The 27,262-nt window shown below is 43.4% G+C and overlaps 1 protein-coding gene across 1 annotated transcript in view; it reads left to right on the top strand.

Moving 5' to 3' along the window:
* agbl4 (AGBL carboxypeptidase 4) overlaps nt 1–27,262 on the top strand; it is a 265,737-nt gene that overhangs the window by 84,849 nt on the left and 153,626 nt on the right. Inside the window, exon 4 of the mRNA XM_070961390.1 lies at nt 17,348–17,442. Coding sequence (XP_070817491.1) covers nt 17,348–17,442 — 95 coding nt within the window. The remainder of the gene's footprint in view (nt 1–17,347; nt 17,443–27,262) is intronic.

The following is a 27,262-nucleotide window of genomic DNA, read 5'->3' as shown; positions in this document are numbered from 1 at the left end:
GGCACTGGTCTGTATCATAGACACGCTGTGATACAAAAGAAAAACAGAAAGCAGGTCCTTGGGTCTGTGGTCTCTGTTTAGGGAGGTCCCACACAACGCCTAAACTGTTTCCACAAAATATTCAGTTGTCTTGCACAGCACCAATAGGCCTGCAGTGGGGTGTAATATTTGAGTGTGGAGTTTCAGTTCCTTGCTTGCAGAGTTTACTTATAAAGTAACAACTACCTTCATCATATGTAGTAAACTGCAAGTGTTACTTTCTGGAGTTGTGTAATTGAAAACATATGTAATATTTTGTAAACCAGACATGTTTGATATATCTGTATCTATATAGCCACACAGTTCAAAGTTCAGCTTGGTAAGAGTCTCTCAGCCTTAGAGGCTGCAAAGCATCAAGTGAGCAGGGGAAGCTCGCACAGTTCAGTTCTTGGAGGTGGATTCAGAGTCTCTTGGATTGTTTGGTGAAGCCAACACCAAACAGTCACAGGCAAACAAAGATCCAAGAAACACAGCGCAAGACTCGTGGTCAGAGACAGACGGCTGAGGTATTTACCAGGGAAGAGGAGGACAGATGTAGTCAAAAGCAGGCAGGTACAACGAGAGATCAGGCCAAAGGTAAATGCTGGAGAGTCTTGCGGATACGAACAACAATCTTTCAAAGAGTGAGTGTGCAGAGCAGCTTAAATACTGGGCTGATTGGTAATGAGAATCAGGTGAGCGGCTGGTGGGTGTGGCTGGCAAGTGGAGTGAGAGTGTAAAAGTACTGGCTGGGGAGGTGAGCAGATGGCAAGGAAATGACAGCCGGTAAGAGACTGAATGCACAGTATGTATTTCCAGCATCAGGTTCACAGTGAAAATAGTTTGGACAAATGGTCTTAGTGTGATCACTTTCGCTTTAGGATCACAGACTACTCAATGGTTATTACCTCTCACGCAGTCGCAGAACACTCGTAGGCATGTTGGTTGTCAGCTGGTCGATGGCTATTGGCGTTTATTGGTGGGAGTGTTTTCAAATGAAGCTTTAACAGAAGACAAGAAGCAACTTGTCAGTCCGTCTTTGTCTTATTGCACACAGCAACATAACTTCTTTGCTTGTCTTGAGACGGCCAAGGTGACACATCAAATAAACTTTGTTAAACTGTTCTTCTTGTCCTGTGAAGTGATTTTGGGGGAAAATGAGAAAAGCTGCCGTTTCCCTCTGTCCGTCTCTGACCTCTCTGTTTCTGCATTAAATATCTGATCCTGTTCGTAAAATCCCTCAGCAGACGCAGAGTCAGTAGAGCGATCCTGATTTCTGTCACTTGACTGTACGAAGCTTCTCCTGTTAACCAGGCTGCACCTAATGTTTAAAGTATTTGTTAGTTTTAAAGTATGCTGCGTGCTTTATTATTTCTGTTAGTCTATCTGGCATGTGTGCTGGTGGTGCTTTATTGATCTGTTTTGCTGCCAATCGATGATGGGTGTGGTGCTTTCCATGCTTATCAGACTGTAATCAGTCAACTGAAGGAAAACTATCACTTTTTGTTACGCATGATGTTCCAAAGGTTACTCCACGCATTAAATCCATCATGCATTCAATAGATACTGGACACATTTTTTTTGTCTTTCTCTTTCTTTTCTCTCCTCTCCATGTCCTGGAGTGATGATGCATTTCCTTGTAGAAATAGCCACAGTGCTGTTCCCCTGAACCATTAGGAGGCTCAAGCCATTGTTCATCCTGTGACTCTGAGCCATCATCCTGTTGCTTCTCCTTTTCTTATCTTCTCCTTGTGCTCGTCCGTGGTGTAGTGAAGCAGCAGATGCGGCAGTGTTGTCCATTTTGATCCTTTTTCATCATTTGCAGACACAGAAACAGAATGGGGGCTGTTTCCAGTCAGACAGAAAGCACAGCAGCTAAAATAAAATGCTATGCCACGTTTTAACGGTCTCTCTTGGAGGGAGGCATGTAAGTTTGTGTGTATGTGTGTGCACCCGTGCATGTTGATGAGCTGGAGGTAGAGAAGATTGCTTTTTTACAGCCTCTCAATCACAAAGAGCCAACTAAAAGGTACACACAGAAGACATGGTAGACCATTTCTGGGAGTTTCAGTCTTTGGCCATTGGGCAGTCATGCAGCCAGTTGTTGAAGAAGGCCAGAAATATTTTAGTCTAATTATCTAATTAAGTCTTTAACAAACGTGCTTGAGTTTAATATGGGGCCAGAGAAGAGGTGTGTCGTGTTGAACAAAACGGTGCTCCTAGACACACACTAATTCCTTTCTCTGAGTTCTTAAATCTGCATCTGTTTGGTTCATCCAGATTCAGCGAGCTCTGCGTTCCCATGTTGTGATGATGGTCATGGCAGGTCTTTGATTTGTTCTCTTCCGCTGACAACAAGTTGTAAAAATGTCTAGGTATAAATAAGCTCTTAAGACCAACAGGAACAAGGACACACGGTGTCATTGGTGTGAAGCATGTGAAGCCAGGCACAGCCGATATAATCCAGCTGTAGAGCTGCAGCAGCACTTTAGACCTGCAGATGTAGACTTGACGATGTCGCTCTGTGAAGTCAATGGGTGTTGGAGATTTTTCATCATCACTGTTGTGCATGTGTTTGTAAGGTTTTACACATATTTACATTTTGAATTGTTTTGTTAACTGGACCGTATTTTCTAGTTGATATTGGAAAAAATGTGGAGTTTAATTTAGAGTTCATTTTTGTGACATACTTGAAAAAATTCAAGGAAAAATTCAACCTTTTACCTTTTTTGGTAATAGTTAGCTTTTGGTTAGCTTAACTTAGCAAAAAGACCAAAAACATGGGGAAAAGTTAGCCTGGCTCTGTGCAAAGATAACAAAAGCCATCTTCCAGCATCTCTAAGACTCACTAATTAACACTTTATATCTTGTTCCTTTAATCCATCCAAAAACCAAAGTTAAAATGTGACAATTCAACGATCTAAGGGGGTTACATGCCAGACTGTGCACAGCTCCCAGCTGAATGGTAGTGGTAAAATGATGTTGTTAAATCTAGGGGATTTAGGTTGCAGTACATCTTATGGCTGTACAAGCTACTAACAGCCGGTCACATATGCTAAATGTCCTCGGTTACTAATCAACAAGTTAAGGACTCAGCTTTGAACTTGATGAACTTCCCTCTGTCACTCTACTTCCCTGTAGTGTTGCTCGGTCAGGTCCGCTCCCGTCCTCTCCTTGTGTTAACATCTGTTCAGTAAGGTTAACAAATAGACGCAGACAGAAACTAAACCAAAATACTTCAGGGATGACAGTTTTCATTCATTGTCCGTCACAGAATGAACAAAAACATGATCTTTGCAGTCACCTGCAGCACACCACTCTCATGCATCCATATCTGTATTCCCCTGTCTCCCCCGGTGTCTGCCCCTTAAGTCTGCCCTCTTGAATCTTGGCAGTTTGACAAATGACAAACTCTGCAGGGTTCAACGTTTACTGTATGTTTTTTCTTTCACTTGCCCGTTCAGGCAAGAGGATCAGAAGTCTACTTGCCCAAAGTCAATTTTTACTTGCCCCAACGCAAATACTTTTATTTATTGATGGTTATGACATATCAACAACGACTAAAGTTAATTTTCATGTTCAGTCTTTATACTTCTGCCGCAGCGCTCTGTTGAAGAGCAGTCCCACTGGAGTGAATGGCTGCATGAAACATGGAAAGCCATTGTAATTTTTGCGATTACCTGACTTATCTCAGCATTCATATTTTGTAGAATCACCAGCAAGGCCCCAGAGGCGGGACTGTTGGCAGCTGACTTAGCTGCCATGCAAGCGAGGTGCTGTCAGCTCTCATTGTGGAACTCCATTTTTCAGAAACTTGATGTGCCTTTAAAAAACTACCAGTTTTATCCATCTTGCTCTCAAGTATTCTCATAATTTAGACTTCACCCACATCCTCTGATGCCACCCAGCTATACTCCTGTTTTCTGCATAATGGAAAAGTTCACTTAGGCTTCAGCTCACATAAATGTCTTTACCCACCACTAATTTCTCACAAGTGCCCAATCAGTACCGTGCATGTGCAGCTCTCAACGGAGACGAGAAGCAAAGTGGCTCACTCCTTAGATACTTCTATCATTTTGGGGAAAACAAACAAAAACACACTTTTTAAACTAAAATTTAGTTGCCCATTGTGGCGTTTTTCTTGCCCTGCCAATTGTTGAGCCTTGCCGTGACACTCGAAAAAGGCAGCTACAACAGCAGCCGTAGCACACATTGCCTGTAGGTGGTGTTCATGTTAAAAGCAGCTGTTATTATTGCTCTTTTTCTGTAGAAGGTGACATTCAGGTCTAAGGTGATGCCACACAGATGAGCAGGTGTAGAACTAGTCTGATAATGGCAGCTCCTCCTTTTGGACAGTCTGAAGCCTCCTCCCTGATCCAGTTTCACGATATGCGTCATCTCCGCTTAAAACAGACTGCATGTAACATTGGCATTTTGTACACTGTACTCACGTCTGTCTTTTTAAAACATTAGAAGAAAGAGAGGAAGAGAGTGGAGGAGTGTGTTGTGGAGTGCAGGAAATGATTGATATTCTACTGGGGAATCTGCCATTCACAACATTCATACTGAATTCAGTTTCTCAGCACTCTGTGCTTATCCGGCAGGACTGCGGGGTTAACGCCCTCGCAGACCCACCTCCACATTCTCAACATTGACCCATGACATCACTTCCTGCTGACACAGCACTACTGTCAGAGATGAGCCACGGTGTCCTTCAACCTCCATCCTCTCACAGTCATGTAGCTGCTGCGAAAACAGACACAAACACACAAACGCACACACGGCCTTCATCCCCTTTCGACCTCATGTTTTGTTCTCTATTTTCAGTAAGACTTCAATTAGTCTAAATGTGGTACATCAGGCTGTGTCAGAGTGAAGGCCTGTGGCAGCAGTGCAGAGAGAAGAGACTGAGAATACGGGCTGCCAGTAGTACTGGACTCTCATTAACCTCCCTACCTCCTCTCTCTTCACCAAGTCTCCTTCATCAGCTCATCCAGGCCTGAAGTGACACATGGGCCTCTGGAGTGTCAGTAGCGATAAAGATGCCGCCACTTCAACATTTTAATTGGAACTTCTGCTGTTGATGTGTGAACAGCTGTAGGACGGAGAAGGGCAGATCTATCATCCCTGCCCTCCACAGACCGCCTGAGGTCAAATGGCAGCAGTTACTGTGGCAGGAAAACCCCCAAAGCTCCTGTTTATTTATGATTTTATTGCTCCACCCCTCTCTCTCAGCACCGTCCCGCTCACAGATCTGCATATTCACGTCTGGTTGTGAAATGATGGAGGAAGAGCTAGAGAGAGAGAGGAGAGAGGAAGAGTATGGGGCTGGGCGGGCCAAGTGAGATGACCAGCAAGGACGCATGTATAGACTCAGTGCAGGGTTCACACACTCAATATAGTCCACACACACGCACACACACACACACACACACAGACACACACACACACACACACACACACACACACACACACAGAATTCTGCGAATCCTCTTCACTCCCTGCAGACACAAATCCATTATTCATTTCAAAATGACTCATTTTTCACCCTGTGGCTCCTGGCAGTAGTGCGGCGCCTGACCAAGGGGGGTGCTTTTTCTAATTAATGCAGATTGTGCAAGAAAACAAAAATAACATATTTACTCTGACGCCTGATATTACTGGAGTGCAGGCGTGAAACAGTGCTGGTGGCAAAATCTAGCCTTTGACCTATTACAACCCTGCACACTCACGACCGTGCCTTGTTTTGAGTGGACACATCAGCGAAGCTGTCCTCGCTCTTTAACAGATTATGCTTTCCATTTGTGTTGTTTTTCATGTTATATCAAGTTTTACAATAGACGTAAATCCAAAAACATAAGTGTGCATAATGTTCTCGGGCAGGCAGGCTTGGGATCAGACTGGCATCTGAAGCCAGTGGCTATAATTCACCTGAAGCTGTGTACTCTGCCTTTCTGGGTCTGATGCCAATCCAGCCTTGTCACTCAGCAGGAGTGTAGACCTGATAGGTACAAAGCTAACAAGGCCCATATAAGCAAAAGTTAAGTCGAAGCACAGGGAGGAAAACAAGAATTCCCCTCAAGCTGTCCTACTGAGATGTGATCTGATTTTAATGAGCCAACCAAATGTCAATGAAAGCATTGCACATGGATGTACCTATTTCACTGTATAAAATATGTAATGTGCTGACAGAGAGGACCAGAGATCATTACAGATTTGGGATCACATACATGCATGCATGCATGCATGCACACTCATATATGCACACGCAGGGATCATTACTATATGCGGCCCAAAATCGAGGTGGGGCCACATCTTCTAATTCAAATATTTGATAAGGCGAGACACACTGCTGCTTTGCATGCTATTAGAAGGCAATCTAAATAACATTTACATGTCATTTATGTCTATTACCTTCTTTTTGAAGAGTGGTGTCAGCACTGTGTGCATATTAAAGCTCATGCTTATTCCACTAGCCAGCATGGTTCCTTTCCCGATTTGCAAATGAATGCAAATATGGGTTTCCTCCCCTGACAGTTTTTGAAAGGTAGTGGTTATAGGAAGCGGTTATGAAATTTGGAGACACAATATTTGATAATTCATGGATGTGATGTCTAAGTTGACATGTTTCTTTGGTCAAAGATATCACTGGGCTGGATGTTAATTCTTCAATCTTGGTCGGGTGTCGTGGCATTTGTGGTATTTTTCAATTGTCTTGAACGTATCTGAGCATCATATTCATGGCACCAGTGTTTTGTGGCAGATTGGTTGATAATGCTGACAGCAGAGCCTTGTGAGAGGTGACAGAATTGTACTCTATATGTGCACGACTTCTCCTGCGGTATGCTCACTGCAATAAAGAGGAATTTTTCAGTACAACTATATTTAGGGGTCCAGCCTCGGAAAATACCCATCAATTAGTGCAAGTGAGAATAATAATGAAACTGTTTAATTGCATTAACATAATGCCTTTGAACGATCATTACCAAAAATGGTTGCGATAATAAAGCAATTACTATTTTGAGACAGCAATTAGCCCACCACCTTTCTTTGATGCCATAATTACCACCAGCAAGAGCAACATGGATGGATGTTCATGTGTTACAAACCTGTGAAGAAGCTGGAAGCAATGGAGAAGCTGAAGATGGGTAAGTTATCACCACGCGTGTCACTCTCAGGACGCTATTCCCCTCTGACACATCCACAATAACCCTCAAGAGGAGCAATTGCTTCTCTCTGTCCACACACGAATTTCAATGTTGTTTTGCACCCATCTCTCCATTATGAAAGCTTTTTTTTTTTGGTAACGGAGGAGATGTTGAAATAGAGGGAGTGAGATGGAAGGAACGAGGCAGGCATGGATGGAGGAAGGGAGGGAAGAATGAGAAAGAGAGATTGGTTTTCATGCCTGGTAGTCAGCGAGCCTGTAAATCTCCCAGGAGCATAGTGGAAGACAGCAGAAGGTTGATAGTCATCCATCACTCCTGACAACCCCAGTGCTCTGGAAGGGCCTGACAGCACAGCCCTGCCTGAGAGAGGGAGCGAGAGAGAGAGCGGGAAAAAACAAGAAGGAAGATAAATAGAAAGAGATGCTGCCTGCAGAATGAGCAAATTAACTCTTCCATGTTTAAAGCAGAAGGCGGAGGGGAAAAAGAAGGTGAGAAGACAAATGTGTGGAGGGAAAGGGAAGGAGGGAAGAGGAGAAGTGCGGCAGTTGGCTGTTACTGCCGCTCTGTTCATCCCTCACTGAGCGCCTGTGGCGGCGGCAGCGCTGCTGCTGAGGGAGAGGAGGTGGACTGGCTGGAACTAGCTCTGTCCTCATCGCAGCATAGAGGAAGAATATGTGGGTCGTGATCTAAGAGATGGAAAACTTCTTCAGGTCTTCCTTTTTTCTACTACAGATGACAGACGTTTTTCTTTCTTCTTCTTCTTCTTCTTGTGCTTCATCTGTACGTACACTGAATCACATGCTTAAATTCCCGGCAGGCCGTGATCATGTGTACAGTTGATCGATGTTAGCGTAAGATATGCAGTTTGTACAACCATAAAAATTACTTTCATCTACTATTAATTAGCAACAGCAAATGCATTTTGCAAGAAACACAATGCTGCCTGGATTGTGTTTTTTTAATCAATTTATAGCATAAATGTATTTGTAAAAGATCCACTGACAGTTTATGTCATTTGTTTCCTTGCAAAATATCCGCTCATAGCAAGTAAAGCACAGTTCAGTGTTTTAATGGTCATGTTAAGGCACTCACAGGCACTTGTTAGGAAAAGTTTGTGATCTTGCTTTAATACAGAACGCCAACAGAGTGATCTGGTCTTCTGTCTCAGTTTGACATTTATTCTTATTGTATCGAGCTTATCAGTTTCATTGTTTTGAATCAGGAGCTTCAGTATTTGGATCAAGTAGCTTCTGAAAAATAAGGTGCATCAGATTTAGTAGGCTGCAGTTGTTTTTTCAGTGTGTCAGATGCATACTTAAACAACGTTTAGGTAAATACAAGTATTGGATCTGGCTCGGTTGCAGAAGATACCCAATATTGAAGGACTTGGAACAGGATCAGCCAAAAAACAGACTTTATTGAGACAAAGTAGCGCAATAAAAGAGTGAAGGAGATTAGCAAAATGCATTCTGTGCTATTTTTGGTCGACTGGGATATAGGGGATAGAGACATATGCTGTAAGTTTCATACTCATCCATATTTGTGTGTCCATGGATGAGAAGGGCGGCATGGCAGGATGGTAATAAAAGACGAACTGCATGTTCAAAGAACATAGGGTCTTATTGCCAGGAAGCTGTCCAAACACCCTGACAATTAAATGAACATGCTAGAGTCCCTATACATCTGACAATTTGTGTCTGGCTGACCACAAAAAGAACACACACTTCAAACAAAAACACACACAAACACAGTCCTCATCAAATCACAACATGAATGTGTGATCTTATTATAATGCCACCACCTTTCTGTAGCATGTGCAGTGTGTGGCCTGGTAATTAAACAGAACCCCCGTGAACTAATGTTCATCTGTGTTGTGTGAGCTGCGAGAATACAAAAGGTTAATGTTTTACAATTCCACTGTTTGTGTGTGTGTGTATCTCTGTATATGTGTGTGTCTGTTTGACCTCCATCAGTGTCTGGAGGGTATTGGCCATTGCTGTCACTCAGTGCGAGAGAAGCCCTAATTAAAGAAGTTCCAGTTGTACATCGCCTTACAATGGAAGGGAGAGATTGCCTTTCAACTCAGTGCCCAATGCAGAAACTTCCTCCTCCTCTGGTTGAATAAAAGAGTCTGATACAAAAAGCCATGAATGCTGAAACCAAACAAAGGCTCTTTAAAAGACTGTCACCGTGCTATCTGATATCTCCTGGAACAGCACTGCTTTGAATAAATCTTTTTCACTGAAGGAGGGAGAAGGAAATTAAAAGCTGACATTTAAAAGGCTGCTGCTGGGACTCGTGGCCCCCAGGATCAATAGCTAGGTATCTCACAACTTCCCCCGCATATTAGCTCACTTTTCCACGGGGCATCTCAGACTAAGTACAAACAAACCAAAACTACTGTAGGAATATTACTGTGTTGTTTTTTCAGCTTACCTCCAGGTGTGTGTGAATTGGGCGAGTAGCAGAGGGGGGCCAAGGCATTGTGTCTGTCTGTGTGTGTGTGTGTTTGTGTTTGTGTGCCTGTAATGTTTTTAAAGGGTCCCATCCTCCTCTTCCTTGTGTCAGCACCTTGAGTTGACATTGGTCATTGGGGACCTAAACTGTCAGCAACAACATCACACTGAAGGAAGAAAGAGAAGGTGGGAAGGTAAAAAAAAAAAAAGAGCAGAAATATAAAGTATGTGTGTGCGTGCATGCGTGTGTACTTGTGTTCGTGACATTGTTGACATTTGCTTGTACTGGATGACATTGTCAGCATGCGACTTTGTGAACAGTCAGTTTATGTATAGCAGACTTAACTCAAGGTCATGCATGTGTTCCCTCAGGAGTCGTGCCTCTACGCCGATCTCCCTGACATACAAAGACACACACACAAACACACGCGTCCCACCCTACACACATGAGACCGTGACCTTTGTCCTCTCCAATAGGGGCTCAGGCTGTCCCTCAGTGTTCCCCTGTCATACTGTAATCCCACCTATTGCTGCCTTGTGACCCTCCTCACTGCCACCTGGCTTTGCAGGAGCTTAGCCAGTGCTGAGCTGCCCCGTTTGAGCACGCTTTCACCATAGTGCCACCCAAGGGGAGTCACCCCAAACCCACTGAAAAGGCTTCCTGCTTTTCTGTGAGTGCTAAAATAAACAACTGGCAGCATTTTATTTAAATTAGACAAGCTGTTTTGACAGTTAAATCCCATGCGATTTGACGTCTGTTCTGTGCACCCTTGTTTTTCCATTCGTCCCAGGGCCTTGCTTGCCTTGGGTACCTCCATCCATTAGTTATATTGGTTATGATAACATTAGTAGTAGTTGCTGAGATCTCGCAATGCACAAAAGTAGCAAATAAAATATATCCAATGAGAGTAACACACGCAAGCTGTCAATCATACAAGCTGCTAACAAGATGATAGTTTTGCCTGATGATCGAAACCACTTTATTTGATGGTAACACCAAAGGTAAGTAGACCTATAATGATCAATTAATGGCACAGGAAGTCATGAGTGCGCCATAACAAGTGTAAGTCAGTCTCTAAGCGGGGATGGATGTTTACAGTTCACAGTGTGGTTATAACTCACCGTTTGCCAATGACCTGAGCTATCAGAACAAAACCCAAGTTGTAATAAGCCACAGTTTTCCAACGAGCATGAAGCTGTGGCTACCGCATTAGCTTAGATACCACAAAGGTGACAGCTGCCTAAAAGGATCAGTATCTGCCAGTGACACATCAGGTTTGTTGTCAGCACAGAGTGGAGATGAAAGAGGCACCATCCTCCCTGTGGTCCCTCAGTTTACCGTCAAAATGATGTAGAAACTCTTATTTTTAACGTACAATAGTTGCTTTAAACCAAATTCTTTAAATGCTCTTGGTTGCTGTTTATTGCTTTTCCCCCTTCCCCTCTTAATGAATCATGCTCAGTAAAAAAAAAAAAAAAATCCAATCTCTAAATTAAGTGTTCAAAATAATTGGTAGAATACTGCACAGTTGGCCCGACTTCAGGTGTTTATTAGACAGACACGTCAGTGCATCAGTTCAACATGCGTTTGCAAACATGTCTCATTACTTTAACACCATTGCCCAGGTGATACTACATAATTACTCATCACTTCACCACCATATAATTCCTGCATTATTTCACATTAATCTATGTGCTGTAAATACCAAGTCTGCTTCTCACTTTCTCATTCACATGTAATGTACATTAAATGCCCATTGACTAGCATATGAGGATTGGTGATTGTTTGTTTATGACCATTTTACTGTATATTTTATTATAAAAGTACAACAGCTGTTGGCACGTCAGTACTAGACAAAGTATTCAGTATTCCTTGAAAAAAAGAAAAAAACACTGATACCGCACTGTAGAAATAATCTGTTGCAAGTAAAAGTTCTGCATTGATAATGTTACTCAAGTAAGTGTGTTAAAAGGAAAATGTACTTAAAGTATTAAAAGTAAAAGTACTCAGTGTAGAAAAAGCAGGATTTTAATGTTGAAGTTGGTTGGAGGTTGAGGTCAACTATTTTCCAAAGGACTGCATCTAATGATTATTTTCACTATGGATTCATCTGCTAATTACAGTATCCTCTCCATTAACTGATTGATTGTTTGTAAGAAGTCTGACAATAGTGAGAAATGTCAGCACAATATACCCAGAATGAAGCCTCACAGTACTCCAACCAAGCATACATATTTCAAAGTTATTGGAAATAAATTAAAAATTCTTAAAAAGAAAATCTGCAAATCTTAGTTTCTTAGGAAGTAACTACTAAAGTAACTAAGGCAGTCAGATAAATGTACTCTCGTGAAAAGTACAGTACTTTCCTCTCACATATGGCGGCGCAGACATAAAAAGTGTGTGTGTGTGCTCCTGGCGGTGTCAGGTAGTCCCCAGTACTGTGGGTAGTTGGCACGCTGTGCGTCAGTGATCAGACTGATCAAAGACAACAAGAGGGGAACAGGCAGAGCTGCCAGCAGCTATCAGCCTGCCTGTCTCTGATGGCTATGGACAGGGCTCACAGATCTGCTCTGCTCGCCTGTGTTATGCTGTGAGGGAATCACGGTGTAGCCGAGGTGATTCAGTGAACCACAGTTTGGTGAGTCCAGGTAACCTCAATGATTCCTGATGGGGTGATTTGTCTCAGCTCCATTGTTGTCGTTGCATTTGCAACATTTCAAGTGCTGCGTCGTGGGACTAATAATGCTTCCGTGATGAACTGATTTTAAAGTAAAAAGTCTCAGTTTTGCTCCAATCTGAGCCGAGGATCAGTCCCCGGAGCAGCTTTCAGTTTCTTGCTCACAGACCCATCAGCACGAAGGATTCCTGCCAAAACTGTGATAGAACAATCTCTTTAAGCTGTGGGCCACCAACACTAACCATACACACAATCTTTACATCATGATCGGCACTTACATCTCAGTGATGCTGCAGATTGTGTGTAATATAGTGTAAATAATGCAATTGTATAACAGGTTATTTCAGTTTTGTTTTCCATACAGAGCTTTACTCTTTCACTTTAACAACACTTGTTAACAATTCAAAGGTCACACACCTGTTATCACACTAAAGGTTTGTTTACATAATTATGTCAGTAAACAGCAGTGAGACTGGACCGTGATTTCCATTTTCACTGAATAAAAGCACAATTTTTATTCTTAAATCTATAATACAATCTACTTTGCCATTAATGTAGTCAAAAGACCACTTTTTTGACATTCAAGCGCATCAGTAATTTTAGTTAACCAACCCTACATGTGTTTAACTGGTGTGGTTTCAGAGCTTCGTATTCTCATAGTAACAGCTTTGACATTCTGGAGATATTATTTTTCAGATCATTCATGATGAAGTCTGCTCAGCCATCACCATCAAAAGGATAAAGTGCTCATTCTCTCTGCAAAGGTCTTGGACTACACATTTAGAATGTTTTCTTTAATAATTTATCCAGGCTTCTTCCAGGAAGCAACGCTATCTGGCCACACGCTGGATCGATGGAGATCAAAAGACAGTGTTTGCTCCTAAATGCAATCCTATCCTGAAGCGGCACCAGCGAGGCTATTTCGGTACGAGCCCTGTGGCTGCCTGGCTGCCTGGCTAGTCTGCTGTAAGGGTAACAAAGAGGTTAGGGTTCGAAATGTGTCATTTGGACTGTCTCACAGCCTCACAGCGCACATCCACGTCACCCTGCTTGATAGTACAATATGTTTCAAAAGCAAAACAGCTACTTTTAAGCAAACTTTCGTTCGTGGATTCAGATTTTTTTGTTTGTGCAAGGAAGTATTTCTTGAGTCATTGGTTTTGATCAACTACCTCATTAAGTCCCTGCAGATAAATTATAATTATTTGCTGCTGTGAGACAGTGAAAATCTTACTTATTGCACCATTAAGGCTCATTTGAGTTTCGCATGTTGTACGATTCTGTCAGCCAGAAGATGTTCGGCTGTTGTGATGTGCACAAACTTCTCTCATGCAACTTCCTGCTTATCAACATCTCCTTTGGAATTATCGTTTAAACGTAATGGTTTTATTTCTTCTTGAATGCCATATTTGAGGACGTCTGTGTCACCCGCATGGTGTACGTGTGTGCGCATGTGTGTGTTGTGACACCGCAGAGACACCTGTTCCAGTCTGTAATTCAGCAGTGATGGGAACGGCGGAGGGCTTTGACACGCTCCGTCGACATGACAGCTCAGACAGCATGGATGTTAATCTCTTCTAACTGCTCCCAACCTAATTAAATCTTCCAGGGCAACACACATGTGCAGATACATGAACACACACACACGCTCTCACACACGCACACACACACACACACACACACACACACACACACACACACACACACACACACACACACACACACACACGTTCTAAATTGGTCGTGGTTGTGGTAAGTTTTAACGATCTGGAGAATTGGCCCCATAGCAGTTTGTTTGATTTTTTTCTGAAATGTGTGTGTGTGAGTGTGTGGGTGTATGTGTAAGAGTGTGTGTGTGTGTGTGTGTGTGTGTGTGTGTGGACATGTATTACTCTTGTTGTGAGACATAAATCTGTTTACACAGTCACATTGTGGGGACTTACCTTCCTTATGGGGACAAAATGCAAGTCCATTCAGTTAATAATGTGTGCGTGCGTGCGTGCGTGCGTGCGTGCGTGCGTGCGTGCGTGCGTGCGTGCGTGCGTGCGTGTGAATGAAATAGAGACAAAGACAGATCAGAATCAAGTTTATTGGTCACGACTTTAACTTCTCTTGTCAGTAGTTCACAATGTTTGCACATGCGGCGCTAATCGAGACACAGATGCAGAAGAGCAGCTACGTTCTTCTTTCATTTTGTTTCACATACTATCAGAAATCGTACAACTCTCTGTGGCGTGTACATGTCTGTCAGCTTACAGCTGTCCTAAGATCTGTGCACAGTGTGTCATCTGCATGTGCCGCATTCTTCAAATCAGAGACGACTGACAGAAAGCTCCTGTCAATCTCGTTGCCTGTGAAGGCCACAGGTATTTAATCTAAACTTTACACGTCCTCCAAACAGCTGTAGGTGGCATTCTGGTAAAATTTGACCACTTATTCAAACTCAGAATAAACTTTATTGTAACCTCATTTTAAGTTTTTTTTCTCTTTCAATCTGGATTAGATGAAAGAAATGTAAATCAAAGCTCAACATACACGAAAGGGTTTTGGTGATTTTGGAGAAGCTTCTGTCAACCAAATCCATAAAAAGTGATCTTTGTGCTTGCATTCGTGATAAGAGTTGGCCTTAGCAGATGGAAACGCAGGCACAATTTCATGCAAAAATGAATACCAAAATTACACAGCTCCTGTTCTGTGTAAACACAACTTCAGCCACGTCACTCAGACGGCCATGGTACAGCTGGGTTTGTGTGGGGCAGAGAACCTACAGAGGTGGAGGAAACATGGCCTCCCACCTGTGAAACACTGATTTTCATAACATCACAGATAAGGTAGACATTCAGAAATGTGTATGTGAGCGTGAGCTTGAGACAGACTGTATGGTGCGTAGATGCTGTGTGTATTTGAACAAATATTCTGTAAATGTAGAAAGCTGCAGTTGTCAGGTTTCAGGATGAGAAGCACCTAACACTACAAACTGCTACTACACCAGGGAGCAGATACTACTCTAAAGGAATACTACAACTCTCTTGTATCTTGAAAGCGGTTTGCACGTCTTCCCATGCTGGTCTGTGCTTGTTAGTGAATCGTCCAGGGTTTTCCTACCTTGCTTTTAAGCTTCTCAAAGTTCCTCTTGTCTTGTCGGTTAAAGACTAACTTTGTGATCCGATGTTTAGTCACAGGACGACAAGATTCTTTTGATCTGTTTAGCTTCAATGAAATCAGAGAGCCACAGGGGGAGACGTGTACATGTGCCTTCCTCCCTACCTACCAGCCCACCTGTCTGTGTCCTCTACATCTGTCCACTTGGGCCAGTTTATTTTCCTCAGTAACTTTCCATCTCCCACCCGTGTTTATCAGTTTTGTGTAATTATCTTCTGTCTCTTTGTGTCCGTCCCTCCTGTATGTCTCCTTTTTTCTCTACTTGACTGTCTCCCACCCTTGTATTGTGTATCTTTCTGCCTGCGTCCTTTTCTTTGTCACGCCTGTGTCCCTGTCATCTGTCCAGTCTCAGCTCCCTCTGAGTTAAACAGGCCGAACAAATAGATTACAAACAGTGGGTAGAGTGAAGCTAAGGAGGAAGACAATCTGAATTTGTTGTGGATAAAGAATGAGGAAGGAGGCTGTGCAGTCAAAGAAAGCCAGTGGAGTCAGAGTAAGGCTGTATTTGCCTGAGGGGAAAAGGCTGAAAAGTAGCTCTCGCAACAGATGTGCGGGGCAGTAAAGTGTAATTGAAATGCCAGCAGCAATGGTCTTATCTCCCTGCTACAGGAGCCTGCTGCCAGTCTCAACATCAGTTAGATGTCATTTTACCTAAGTCTGAATCAGCTTGCCACAATCCGCAATCCCCATTCCTCTGATGCTAGGCAGGAGAAAAAGGGAGAAATAGATGAGGGGGAGGGAAAGGAGAAAGAAAAGGAGGGTGGGGAGTCTGTAATAGGATTTCAGCAGCACCCAGTTAACTTCCACCACCTGGACGTAGTTGGTAATTTGATATGCCCCATCAATAGGATTCATTTACCTCACCGCGGTATTACCATCGCCATTCATTTGACTTTTTAAAAAATATATTTATTCATTTCTCTCTCCACATTCCTCCACTCCTCCCTGATCCTAATCATGCATCCTGGAGGTGGGAGGAAGGAGGGGCTGCTCCACAATATTTTAGCTAATAAAGAAAGTCCTTGGTCCAGAGGAGGTGTGAAGCCAGACACCACGGCTATCCTCTGCGCTCCAGGCAAAGCTTAATGTTTTGGGCCAGGCGGGATCCCTCCGGGGAGAACCGTATGTCCCCTCAGATTAGAGGCTGGCACTCCTCGGAGCTGCCGCCTTTTATCAGGAACTTTGTTACTGCGACATGGGATCATCTGCAGGACATTAAAGCTGCCTTATCTCCTCACTGTAACGTTAATGTGTTGTAATATTTGTGCGTTGTCGGTGTCATCCGCGGTGGCAGTGGCAACTTTTACCTCTCTCTAAGCTTCTTCCGCAGTTTAGGGGTTTGTATTTCAAAGCCACTCCCAGTTTACATGAGGAAGATTCATCTTCTCAGATTAATTCCCAAATGACGTGTTTTTTATTTCTTCACATTTCAAATTCACATTTAGCTGAATTCTGAGTATTCTAATCAAATATTAAAGGTGCCCTGTGGGGTTTTCTTGTAAGCTAACAAAGGTCTGTTTGCATTCAGTGTTACTTACCTAAACATTCTTTGTATCGTGGAGACCTTTAATGTGTATTTCATGCCTTTTTCCTCCCTTGTAAAACATATGGAAAGCAAAATTTTTGAACATTTTAAAACTTTTATTGTTTACATGCATGTTTTCTGGCTCACAGCCTTTTGCTCCAGTGCCTCAAACGGTGCATTTCTTTGCACATAACCAAAACTAACTGTTGGTTAAAGCGATAGTGGTGAACCGACCCACTCATAAAACATTTCTCCATAGTGCTACTACCATTCAAGAACTGCTGGCTTTTAATTTTTCATGGCTTTAATGTGGCTTCGATGTCTTTCACTGTCTTTCAGAGAGTCATTTTCAATGTGGTCAACTTCTCCAAGACCAAGAGCCTGTACAGAGATGGCATGTCTCCTGTGGTTAAGTCTACCAGCAGGCCAAAATGGTAAGTGTGCAATTAGCAGTGATTTTACAAGCATTATCTTAAAGGTAAATGCTCGGTACTTTACAGTGCGTGCTGTGCGCTAATGTAATTTAATCTATAACATTTCAGTCCACGTTGTGGCCAGTAGAGTGCTGACAGAGTATTTTAGAGTCTTTCTGCAACTTTGACAAACTTTTCTTCTCTGCCCAGCAGTAGACACCATTCCCATTCCACACACACACACACACACACCCTAAAGAGAGATACTTTAGATTTCCAGAGTGGATGCGTCTGGGCGCATTAGCATGTGATCCATTGGTTGCCAGTATGACGGCTGTCTGATGTAATAACGCTTGACTGATGGATGCAGAGATATGTGTGTGTGTGTGTGTGTGTGTGTGTGTGTGTGTGTGTGTGTGTGTGTGTGTGTGTGTGTGTGTGTGTGTGTGTGTGTGTGTGTGTGTGTGTGTGTGAATGAATAGGTGTGGCAGGAGGGAATGGGGCTGGTGCAGAGGGGTTGGGCATTGCGTCTGCCAAGCAGGCTGGTGTATCCAGTGGGGCGAGGAGGGAGAACAGGGTAGCGTGATGGAGTGTTGCCGTCCAAGAGGAGCCCTGACATCTGTCATCAGCTGATGGAGGGCATCCGCAGAAAAGCCAGGCATCTGCCACCCCGAGCTGCCTGCGTCTGCTAGCCTAGCACCCGCACCGACCATACCATAGTACCGCGGTCGCAGGATAATGGGAAGAGACAATGGGCGCGACACCGTAGACAGGACAGATGAACTGCTGTCGACGATACAGCGCCGTGTAACGCGATGCCGCTCAGCTCGGCTGCCTCGCTCTCTCTGTTTTGACTCAGAGGTGCAGTCGCAACTTTGCACACAGTCTTCCTCTGTCGTGCTTGTGGAGATACGGCTTTTTCACAGTTCCGGCCACTACTATTGTCTCATTCTGCCAAGCATTTATTTACAGTGAATCTGGCATGTGCTTGCTTTAAAAGTGCGGTTATTTCTTAGCTGAGTACAGTAACACTGTCAGTTGCGTACATGCGCTGGTAATTTAACTGACGTTTTGTGCCAGCTAATTATTGTCCCAGGTTAAGAAAAATGCCACTTCCTCAATGATCTTGACTCCTCATTTGACAGAATCATGAATGTCTGAGGTGTTAATCTGAGCAGCAGCCTTGTTTAGTCATTTAGGTCCCAAAGCTTTTCTTAATACACTAATCATGAACCCTGGCCATGTTTATGTTTCAATAAGCTTTCGTAAATAGGTATTTAAGTGACACGCACAGCAGGAGGTAACGTTGCTGAGGCCTGACTCCAATTACCTCCCCGGGCTAATACTGTTTTAACCGCTCCTCTCAGCGCTGTGCTATCTAAGAGGCATCATGTTTCATGCACTTGTAGAGCCATTTTCAACTGTCTGGGGCTTCCAAGGCCACAGCTGACATCGTTTGTGTCCCCACAAAGTGGTCAAGATGCTTTTAACACAACCTCCTCTATTTGACTTTCCATGAGCACAACAAAGCACAGACAGCTCCTAAAGTAGCAATCTTCTTTTTGACAGTTACAGATATGGAATAAATAAAAAGGCAGAGCGTGGAGAGCTTCGCCTGTCTGATCCAAACTCACACAGGACAGGATAAAGAAGGTACAGAGAGAGGGAGAGATAGAAAATGGGAGGGGGGGGGGATGCGGAGAAACAGACAGAAAGAGGGTGTAGGAGGAAAAACACAAAGTACAAGAAAGAGAGATTACTGAGACAGGTAGACAGGGAGGAGAGAATGAGAGAGAGTGAGCAGGAAAAGATTGCTCCTCCACCACCCACCACCCCACGCCTGTATTTATCAAAAGAATCGTCAGTATTAGCCCAGGAGTTGAAGCCTTTATCTCCCCGTGCAGGTGCCTTATGTCCTGGGGCCCCAGCATCGTTTGGTGCTGGAGGCTGCGGGGCTTGGCTGGCCTCGGCTAAGCTGGGTGTCTCAGTGAGAGACAACTGGCAGATTACAGTCCTGCAGGACATTCACCGCTACAGGTGGAAGGATCTGTCCTCTATCCCTTCCTCCGTCCCTTCTTCCTTCCATCCCTCACTCCATGACTCTTCCAGACACGAGACATCAGAGGCCCGCTTTCGCTTTCATCTGGTATTTAAACACAGCTACAGGTTACAAGTTGGATAAGTAATGATTGATGGATAAACTAATTAAAAAGGACTGCATTGCTTTTGAAGTGTGTGACAGATTAACAATGGATGTTATTCTGTAAACGCAGAGACACCAAAAAGTTAATCAAACATGAGGTGAGGAGAAAACAACATGAATGTTACTATGTACTCTGAACAGTATGTGGAGCTTCATATTATATTGTGTGTTTGTGTGTGTGAGAACATCATTAAAAGAACAGCAAAATAAGAATTTAGTGTTTTATGTCCTTAACAATTAACACCCTTCTGGAGCCACGTCTGTGTCGTTCAGAGGCTGCTGAATAAAAGCAAACCGGTTTCAGCTTGCAAACGTTAGCATCATGCTCATTACTCACCATGAATCCCAAAAAAATTAAATCTTCCAAGTTAAATTGGCTCTTGTGATTGGTAATTGACTTAAAGTTCAAAGTGAAAAAATGCCAAGGAAGTGAGAAAAGGAGCGAGAGTGTCTATGAGACAGAAGACGGAGAGTAAACCATATTTTCTTGTACTTGTCTGTCGAAGACAACAGCCCCCTTGGTAGCACTAGGTGCCAACCGCACTCCCTGCGGCCTGCTAGATGTTAGACTGCTAGAGCAAAGAATTGCCCAGCATCCTTATTTTCCGAGATAAGCTAATTAGAAAGTCAGAGAGCGTGGTGTAATGCAGCTGTTGGAGGCCGGAATGCCGTGGGGTGGGGTAATGGCCAGGATGGCTGCATGAGACTGATTGCATCAACCAACAGATGCTTCATACGGAGTCCCGTGTGGAGCAGAGTCGGAGGAGAGGGTACAGTACGACAGCAGAAGATAGTTTCTAACACTGCACATTAGGGCAGAACTAACAGTTGTTTTCATTATCAATTAATGTGAAGATTGTTTTTTCTGAATCAGTCAGTTGTTCAGGCTGTTTCACGCTGAAATACAGTGAAGAAAATATCAAGTTCACGGAGCCCAAGGTGTCTTCAGATGAGACCAGCAGCCCAAAACTCAAAGATACTCGGTTTACAGTGACCTTAAATAGAAAAAAACAGCATATTCTCACATTTATGAACCTGGAAGTAGAGAATGGTTGGTGTTTTTGCTTGAAAGAATGAACTGATCGTTCAAATAATTGCAGATTCAGCTTCCGTTGATCAACTAATTGATTTATCGACTCATCGTTTTAGCTCGCCTGCACTTCTAATTTGAAATACATCATAGCAAACCTTCCTGTCTGTGCAACATGAAGACCAGAATGCAATTAGGTGACTTTACAGAAACACATAAAAGAAGCATGTAGCTGTAACATGATTGTTACTCTGACCTCACAGTCTGAAATACATCATGTATAGTGTGTTGGAAATGTTCTGATACGTGGCGTCTCTTTTAATTAACCACTTTTCCATGACTTCGTCAGTCAGTAGGTGTGTGGATAAAAATAGCTACACCTCTAACTGAGCTAACAGATGAACAGTCAGACTTGGAGGAAATGGGTTGCCAAACATTGCTTCTAAAGTTAGAACCAGCCAACCTTGATCAAGGGTAAATGCTTTTTCCTCCCTTTTTTATAGGAGGCAACAAAAAAACAGAGGAGTACTTTTCAAGCAGTGCTCAGCTCCAAGTCAGTCAGTCAGTCAGTCAGTCAGTCAGTCAGTCAGTCAGTCAGTCAGACAGACAAACAGACAGTCAATCAGTCAGTCAGTCAGTCAGGGCAATTTTGCTCTTCTACCAAAATCCTTCCTGTAAGCGTGTGATGCAACAGCATAGTGAAATTCTATTTGGAGACGTCTGCCTCTCCATCGGGGTGCATGTTAGCAGTAATTGTTCTGTCAATCAGCACAGCTCTGGCCTGCCTGCTTCCCCTGCCACTTGTTAAGCCCTGGCAGAGGGCGAGGGGTGAGGAGCGGCGAGGCAGGGTGAGGGAAAGAGAAGGGATACCTGCACCGCTCGCTGTGTCTCTCCTTGCTCACCTTTGTCTGTCTTTATTGTGTTTTCTTCTGAAAACTCACTTCCTGTCTGTTTGTCCTCTCGCATTTTTATTTATTTTACAAGTTTCTTATGGATATCTTTCTCTGTGTGCTCTTTTCTATACATTCAGCTGTTATTTCCTCTTTGTTCATGTATTCAGTGTTATCCCTTCATGATGGGGCTTCACACATATTAACCTTCAGCTCCAGTTAAGTGTATTGCTCGTACTTAGTATGAAAAGCATTTATTAAATCACATCGCCAAGTCTCAGGCTCCCAATTCACTGACACAAACCGAATCAGAAATCAGAAAAAGCTTTATTGCCAATTCCGAATTCACACATACGAGGAATTTGCTTTGGTGAGGTTGGTGCATGACACATCTATTAAAAAGAAGCTATTAAAAAAAGTAAAAAATATAACAATATAAATATATATACACAAGCCTGTTTTTTCAGGAACACAGTCCTTTTTGTATTTGGTGTATTTTAGAGCTGCATCGATTAATCGACTAGTTGTCAGCTGTTAAGTTAATCGCCAGCTGTTTTGATAATTGATTAATCTGTTTGAGTTATTAAAAAAGTTAAGATTCTCTCATTCCATCTACTTAAATATGAATGTTTTCTGTTTTTTACTCCTCTATGACAGTAAGCTGGATGTCTTTGTGTTGTAGACAAACCAAGACATTAGACAACGTCATCTTGGGCTTTGGAGAAACACTGATGGACATTTGTCACCATTTTGTGTCATTTTGTAGACTGAACAACTCATCAGTTAATTGAAGCCCCACACTATGAGGGAAACTGCACTCATAAAGACGCCTCTTTTCCAGTACCACACACACCTCCTGTCCTCTAACCGCTCTACCATTGAGCTGGCCGTCTGGGTCTAAATGCAGTTAGTGTGTGACGGCAGCGAGGGAGACGGTGTCTCTCTTGAGCTCAGAGTGTCAGGCAGCAAACTGAAGACAGACAGACTGTAAAGGTTGTGTGAGAACTACTGCAGCCCTCTCTGACTCCTCCCTATACGTTCAGCGAGTCCGCGCTCTCCTCTTCCCTCGCTCTCCCCGCCGCTGAGCCACTTTGTCCAATTAACCATGTGGCATGCCTTTTAATAATAGGCCTTTTAATTGTCGACAAATGAAGAGTGATGTAAAATAGCTAATAGCTTGTGCTAATTATTAGGGGAATTGAACGCTTGTTAATTAAGGGCAAACAGGACAAGGACCGGCTCGGGTAATTTGAGCAATAAAACCGGGACTAACGATTAATTTCCAAACAGACTCGCTTCATAAAAACATCAAGCGACCCCCGGTTTGCAGCCCCCATCCCAGCTCTTACCGCTACCGCCATATCTACTGACCTGAATCGCGAACAGTGTCTCACATGCACACTGTCACACACATGTAAGTACACACAGAGGAAATGTGAACGGTAATGTCCCATCTTCCTACATAAGACAAGACAAATCGCAACTATAGTGGCTCCAGAATGTAATAACAAAGATTATTTGCCACAAAAAGAGTCTCAGTGGTATGATACAATGTCTGAGTTGCTTGTTTAGTATTAAAACACGGTGTATTGAAATGAATAAATTCCCTATGTAGTTGTTGACTTATATTGCAACCAGTTCACGTTGATATTTAGTGCTAGAGTGGTTCACCTATTTCCCTCTTTGCTCATCTCCCTGTGGTCATACTTGTTAGACTGGAGGCTAAAGGAAAGGAATGGATTGTTATATTCTTCCTCGAGAGATCAGAGTAGCTTTACTGCCTTTTCACATCCATGTTTCTCAATCTCATGACGTTTTACTCTCACATAATTTTTATTACATCTATACTGTGCCTGCGGCCTGTATCTCTGCGTGGTTGTGTGCGTGTTTAATTCATAACAGCTACTATGTTCTGTGCTGTTTCCTTGCTCTCAAGCCCATTTTGGAGTGGGAACCGTAGCAATCATCCGACAGTCTATGGGTTTCATATAAGATTCTTAGATTAAAAAAAAGGTGTTATATATGATGTTCCCTTTCTGTCAACATCGCCTCTGTGATAAGGGAGAAGGACAAAATCTTTTAATAAAAACCAAGCGCAGGAGAAAGTCAGAGGCACACACAGGCAGCTAATTATCTGTCACCAGTTCGACCGTCGAGAGGAAATGGAGTGATGTATGAAACTGAGTGAATGTTTGGAGGGAGAAAAAGAGAATACCTGATGTACTACTGCTGTGGAAGTGATTTGGTAACTCTAGTCAAAATCTGGAGTGGTGTTCATCATCCGGGGCAATTACTTTCCCTTTCTACCTCACTCCAGTTGTCTTTAAAGACTTGAAAGAGGAAAGTGATCACAAAACTGTGTTTTATTAGATGAAATGGCACCTCTCCCTGTTTCCACTTTCCTTTTCCATCTGGGAGCCTTTATTCTTCAGGGCAGGACAAACTGGAGGGAGAGTCAGAGAGGAAGAGAGAATGAGAGAGAGGGAGATGCGCCAATCAGAACAATCAACAGCACGTGCAGCTTCCTTGTTCACAGAAACTCATTAGCATGCTGCCAAAGGAAGTGAAAGAGGATTATGTGGGAGAAATAATGGGACAAAATGTGACAAATAGATTAATAATCTTCTAGATGAGGATAAGGATGTGTGTGTGTGTGTGTGTGTGTGTGTGTGTGTGTGTGTGTGTGTGTGTGTGTGTGTGTGTGTGTGTGTGTGTGTGTGTGTGTGTGTGTGTGTGAGTGAGTGTGTCTGTGTGCTGCATGTGTGCACAATAGCACTTGTTTTGCAAGGTTTCCTGCAGAGAAAGGGGTAGAAAAAAAAAAGGAGTGAGGGGTTTTGCAACAGAGAGGCAACTTGCTTCTGGCTCTCCATTCAACCCACAAATGACTTACCTGGACAGTTTTATGTTTGCCTGGAGGAGAATTAAAAAGGCACTTCATTTCCCCTTTTACAGGCTGGGTACGCATGTCAGCGCAGCCCTCCCTGAAAGCGCTCTAATCTAAATGCTTTTGTCAGGGGAGATTTGGTAGATTGCAGCAGGCAGAGGTACAAATTGGTTGTGTCATCTTATAATGAACTAGGTGAGGCGTTGCAGTTTTTCTGCAGCCAGCAGTCCCCTGATTACTGTACTGTAAGTCAGCGGCTGCTTTTAGTATTGTAGGCAGAAGACCTCACCTTCACCCCTCTTTGTTCAGGCAGCCTGATCTCATGAACATTGCAAAATGTTTTGTCGTCGTGAACCCAGTGTGATACAAAGGCAGATTCTTCAGCAGCTCGTCCTAAGGTCTTTTTATACACTCGGTCTCCTCACCTCATGCTGGATTTACATTGCACATAGCAGCCGTGTCTGCCTGCTGTGCAGAATACTGTGCGGGATTTGCGTGTCAGTGCTTGGCTATAGGCTGTTTGAAGCTTATTGGGTGTGCTCAGCACGATGGCGAGTTGACCCCCTGACTCCAACTAAAGGATTATGGGTATCTCAGCAATTCCACAAAGCCATGCTGTCAGGTGTTTACGGGACATATTAGGACACTCTGTAGGAGCGGTTGATATCTGCATTCTGTCCAAGACAGGAGTGTGTGTGTGTGTGTGTGTGTGTCAGACACTGTAATGAATTCAGATGGCTCAGCTAAGTCAACAGTGGTGTTATGCAGGTTCCCGCTCTGCAGATGCTCCAGCAAAACCAGTATCTGCAACTGGCAGGCCCGCAAAGCTGCTCTCCTCTCTCTTTTGAAAACGTATCCATGAAGAAATCCTTCTTGTCCCCTAATTGCATTTGCCTCTCCTCTGGGACTTTTTTGTTCTACTCTCATTGATACATAAACTCCCTCTGTGTAGATACGCGTCAGCATGAGTCAGACAGAGTCACACAGACGCACAACCTCCATTCGCTCTCAAAAGTCCTTTGTCTTCGGTAACTGTCATTTGAGCATCTATCTCTGTTACTTTGTCCACACATCTACATCTGTGCTTCTACGGTGTTTTTGTTTTTTTCCTTTTTGGTGTCAAGACACTTTCATGGATGTGTTGGTTGTATGATTGCATTGAAATGGGTCTCCTCTCTGTGCCGCTCAAATGCGTCTGGGTGTCAGAGACGTGAGCGGTGAAATGGAGTGTGAAGTTTGGGGGATTTGATTGTCTCAGAAACCCACGCCTGTGATTTAATTACTGGAGCAGAGTTTAAGTTACAAGGGGAAAGGATGAAGAGAAGAAAGAGAAAGAAAAAGGTAGAAAGATGACAAGTTGATTAGCATGCATATGGTAGAATATGCATCCTACCTCAACACCAGGGACACCGAGTTAAGCATGTGCCCTCATTGCACCAATGCTTGCACAAAACGCTATCATATATTTCTTTACCCAAAGTTTTTATATCATTCCGACTACCATATGATTGTTTCAGACATGTTTATGATCAGACAAATCACCGTTCTCATGAATGAAATTAACATTTAGCACATTATAAGCATGTTATAATAGTTATCAAACTAGTTAGCTTTGTGTTGTTAGAGTGGCTTGTTGTGGCGATGTTTCCAGTTAAGTTATTTCCCCAACATTTCAAATCATCCGAGAGGGCCCACAGTTGAATTGTCCGTCTCGCTGTCCATTCGTAAAATGGCCATTTTTAAAAAAAAAAAAATCCCTCAGCATCACTGTCCACCACACAATACAGGATAAAAGCTTAAGCTGACAGCACAAACCACAGTGCATCGGCTAAGCTATTGTTTTCCACTAGAGAGAGAGCGATGCCACCCAGCCAGGCGGTGTGTGTGTGCGTGCATTCGTGTGTGTTTTTGCCTGGGTGGCCCTGGGAGTGTGCACAGCGTGTGCACATGGTTTCCTCTGTGAATGTGTGCATCTGTTTGTACTCGCTCGTGTTTGTGTTTGTCAGCATGTTTGTTGACGACACTGTAGGACATCAGGGTGGGATTGCTCTGAATGTGAGGAAACAGCTCATCTGAATATAGATGGGTCCCATCTGGAGGCGGTTGGCTTTGGCCCTTCATAATTTTGTAAGCAGCGAAGCATCTGGGGCCCGCTAATGAAACTAAAGGCACAGGAAAAGGCCCTGGGCTACCGCACGCTGCCTATAGCTGTCAGGGATGGAGGGAGGGGGATAGGAATGAGGAAGAGTGGAGGAATGGATGGAAGGAGACATTGGCCAGGAGGAAAGAGTGTGCTGAGAATATCAGAGGTCTTAAAGAGACCTAGATGGCTCCTTTGAGGGAACAGGCAAGAAAGCCAAGTAGGCCATTAGAAAACTGAGCCATAAAATGAAGACAGTGGTGTCTTTATTGTGGCCCATTAACTTGGATGTTCATGTGGAGATAGCTGCACTATGTGCCACTGTAATGAGCAATATAACGATGCCACAGCATAGAATGATGCACTGTTAAAAAACACTCTGGTTAAGTAGAGTTATGTTAACTACCAGCATCAGCTTTTGAGAGCAGTTTCACACCCTAATATTTTACCTGAATTTTGTGCCGGGCCAACGAGTAAATCGAAGACAATGGAGGAGAAAGGCTTTCATCTTCTTAAAAAATGAAATTAAGGAAAAGGTTTATTGCACTGAGAACACACTGTTGCATTCATCCATACTGTTCTTGGCACTAGGCCTTCCTGTATACAGTGACTGGAAGCCCATTTTTCCACACCTGCTCCCACGGCTAGCTTCGCATTCTCTTGCCTTCCCTCCAATAATGTGGATGACCCTGAG

This window comes from Chaetodon trifascialis, chromosome 4, assembly GCF_039877785.1.
Source record: "Chaetodon trifascialis isolate fChaTrf1 chromosome 4, fChaTrf1.hap1, whole genome shotgun sequence".
In the NCBI taxonomy this organism is placed as follows: domain Eukaryota; kingdom Metazoa; phylum Chordata; class Actinopteri; order Chaetodontiformes; family Chaetodontidae; genus Chaetodon; species Chaetodon trifascialis.
The sequence above is the reverse complement of the archived record's forward strand: the minus strand, read 5'-3'. Positions and strand labels throughout refer to the sequence as shown.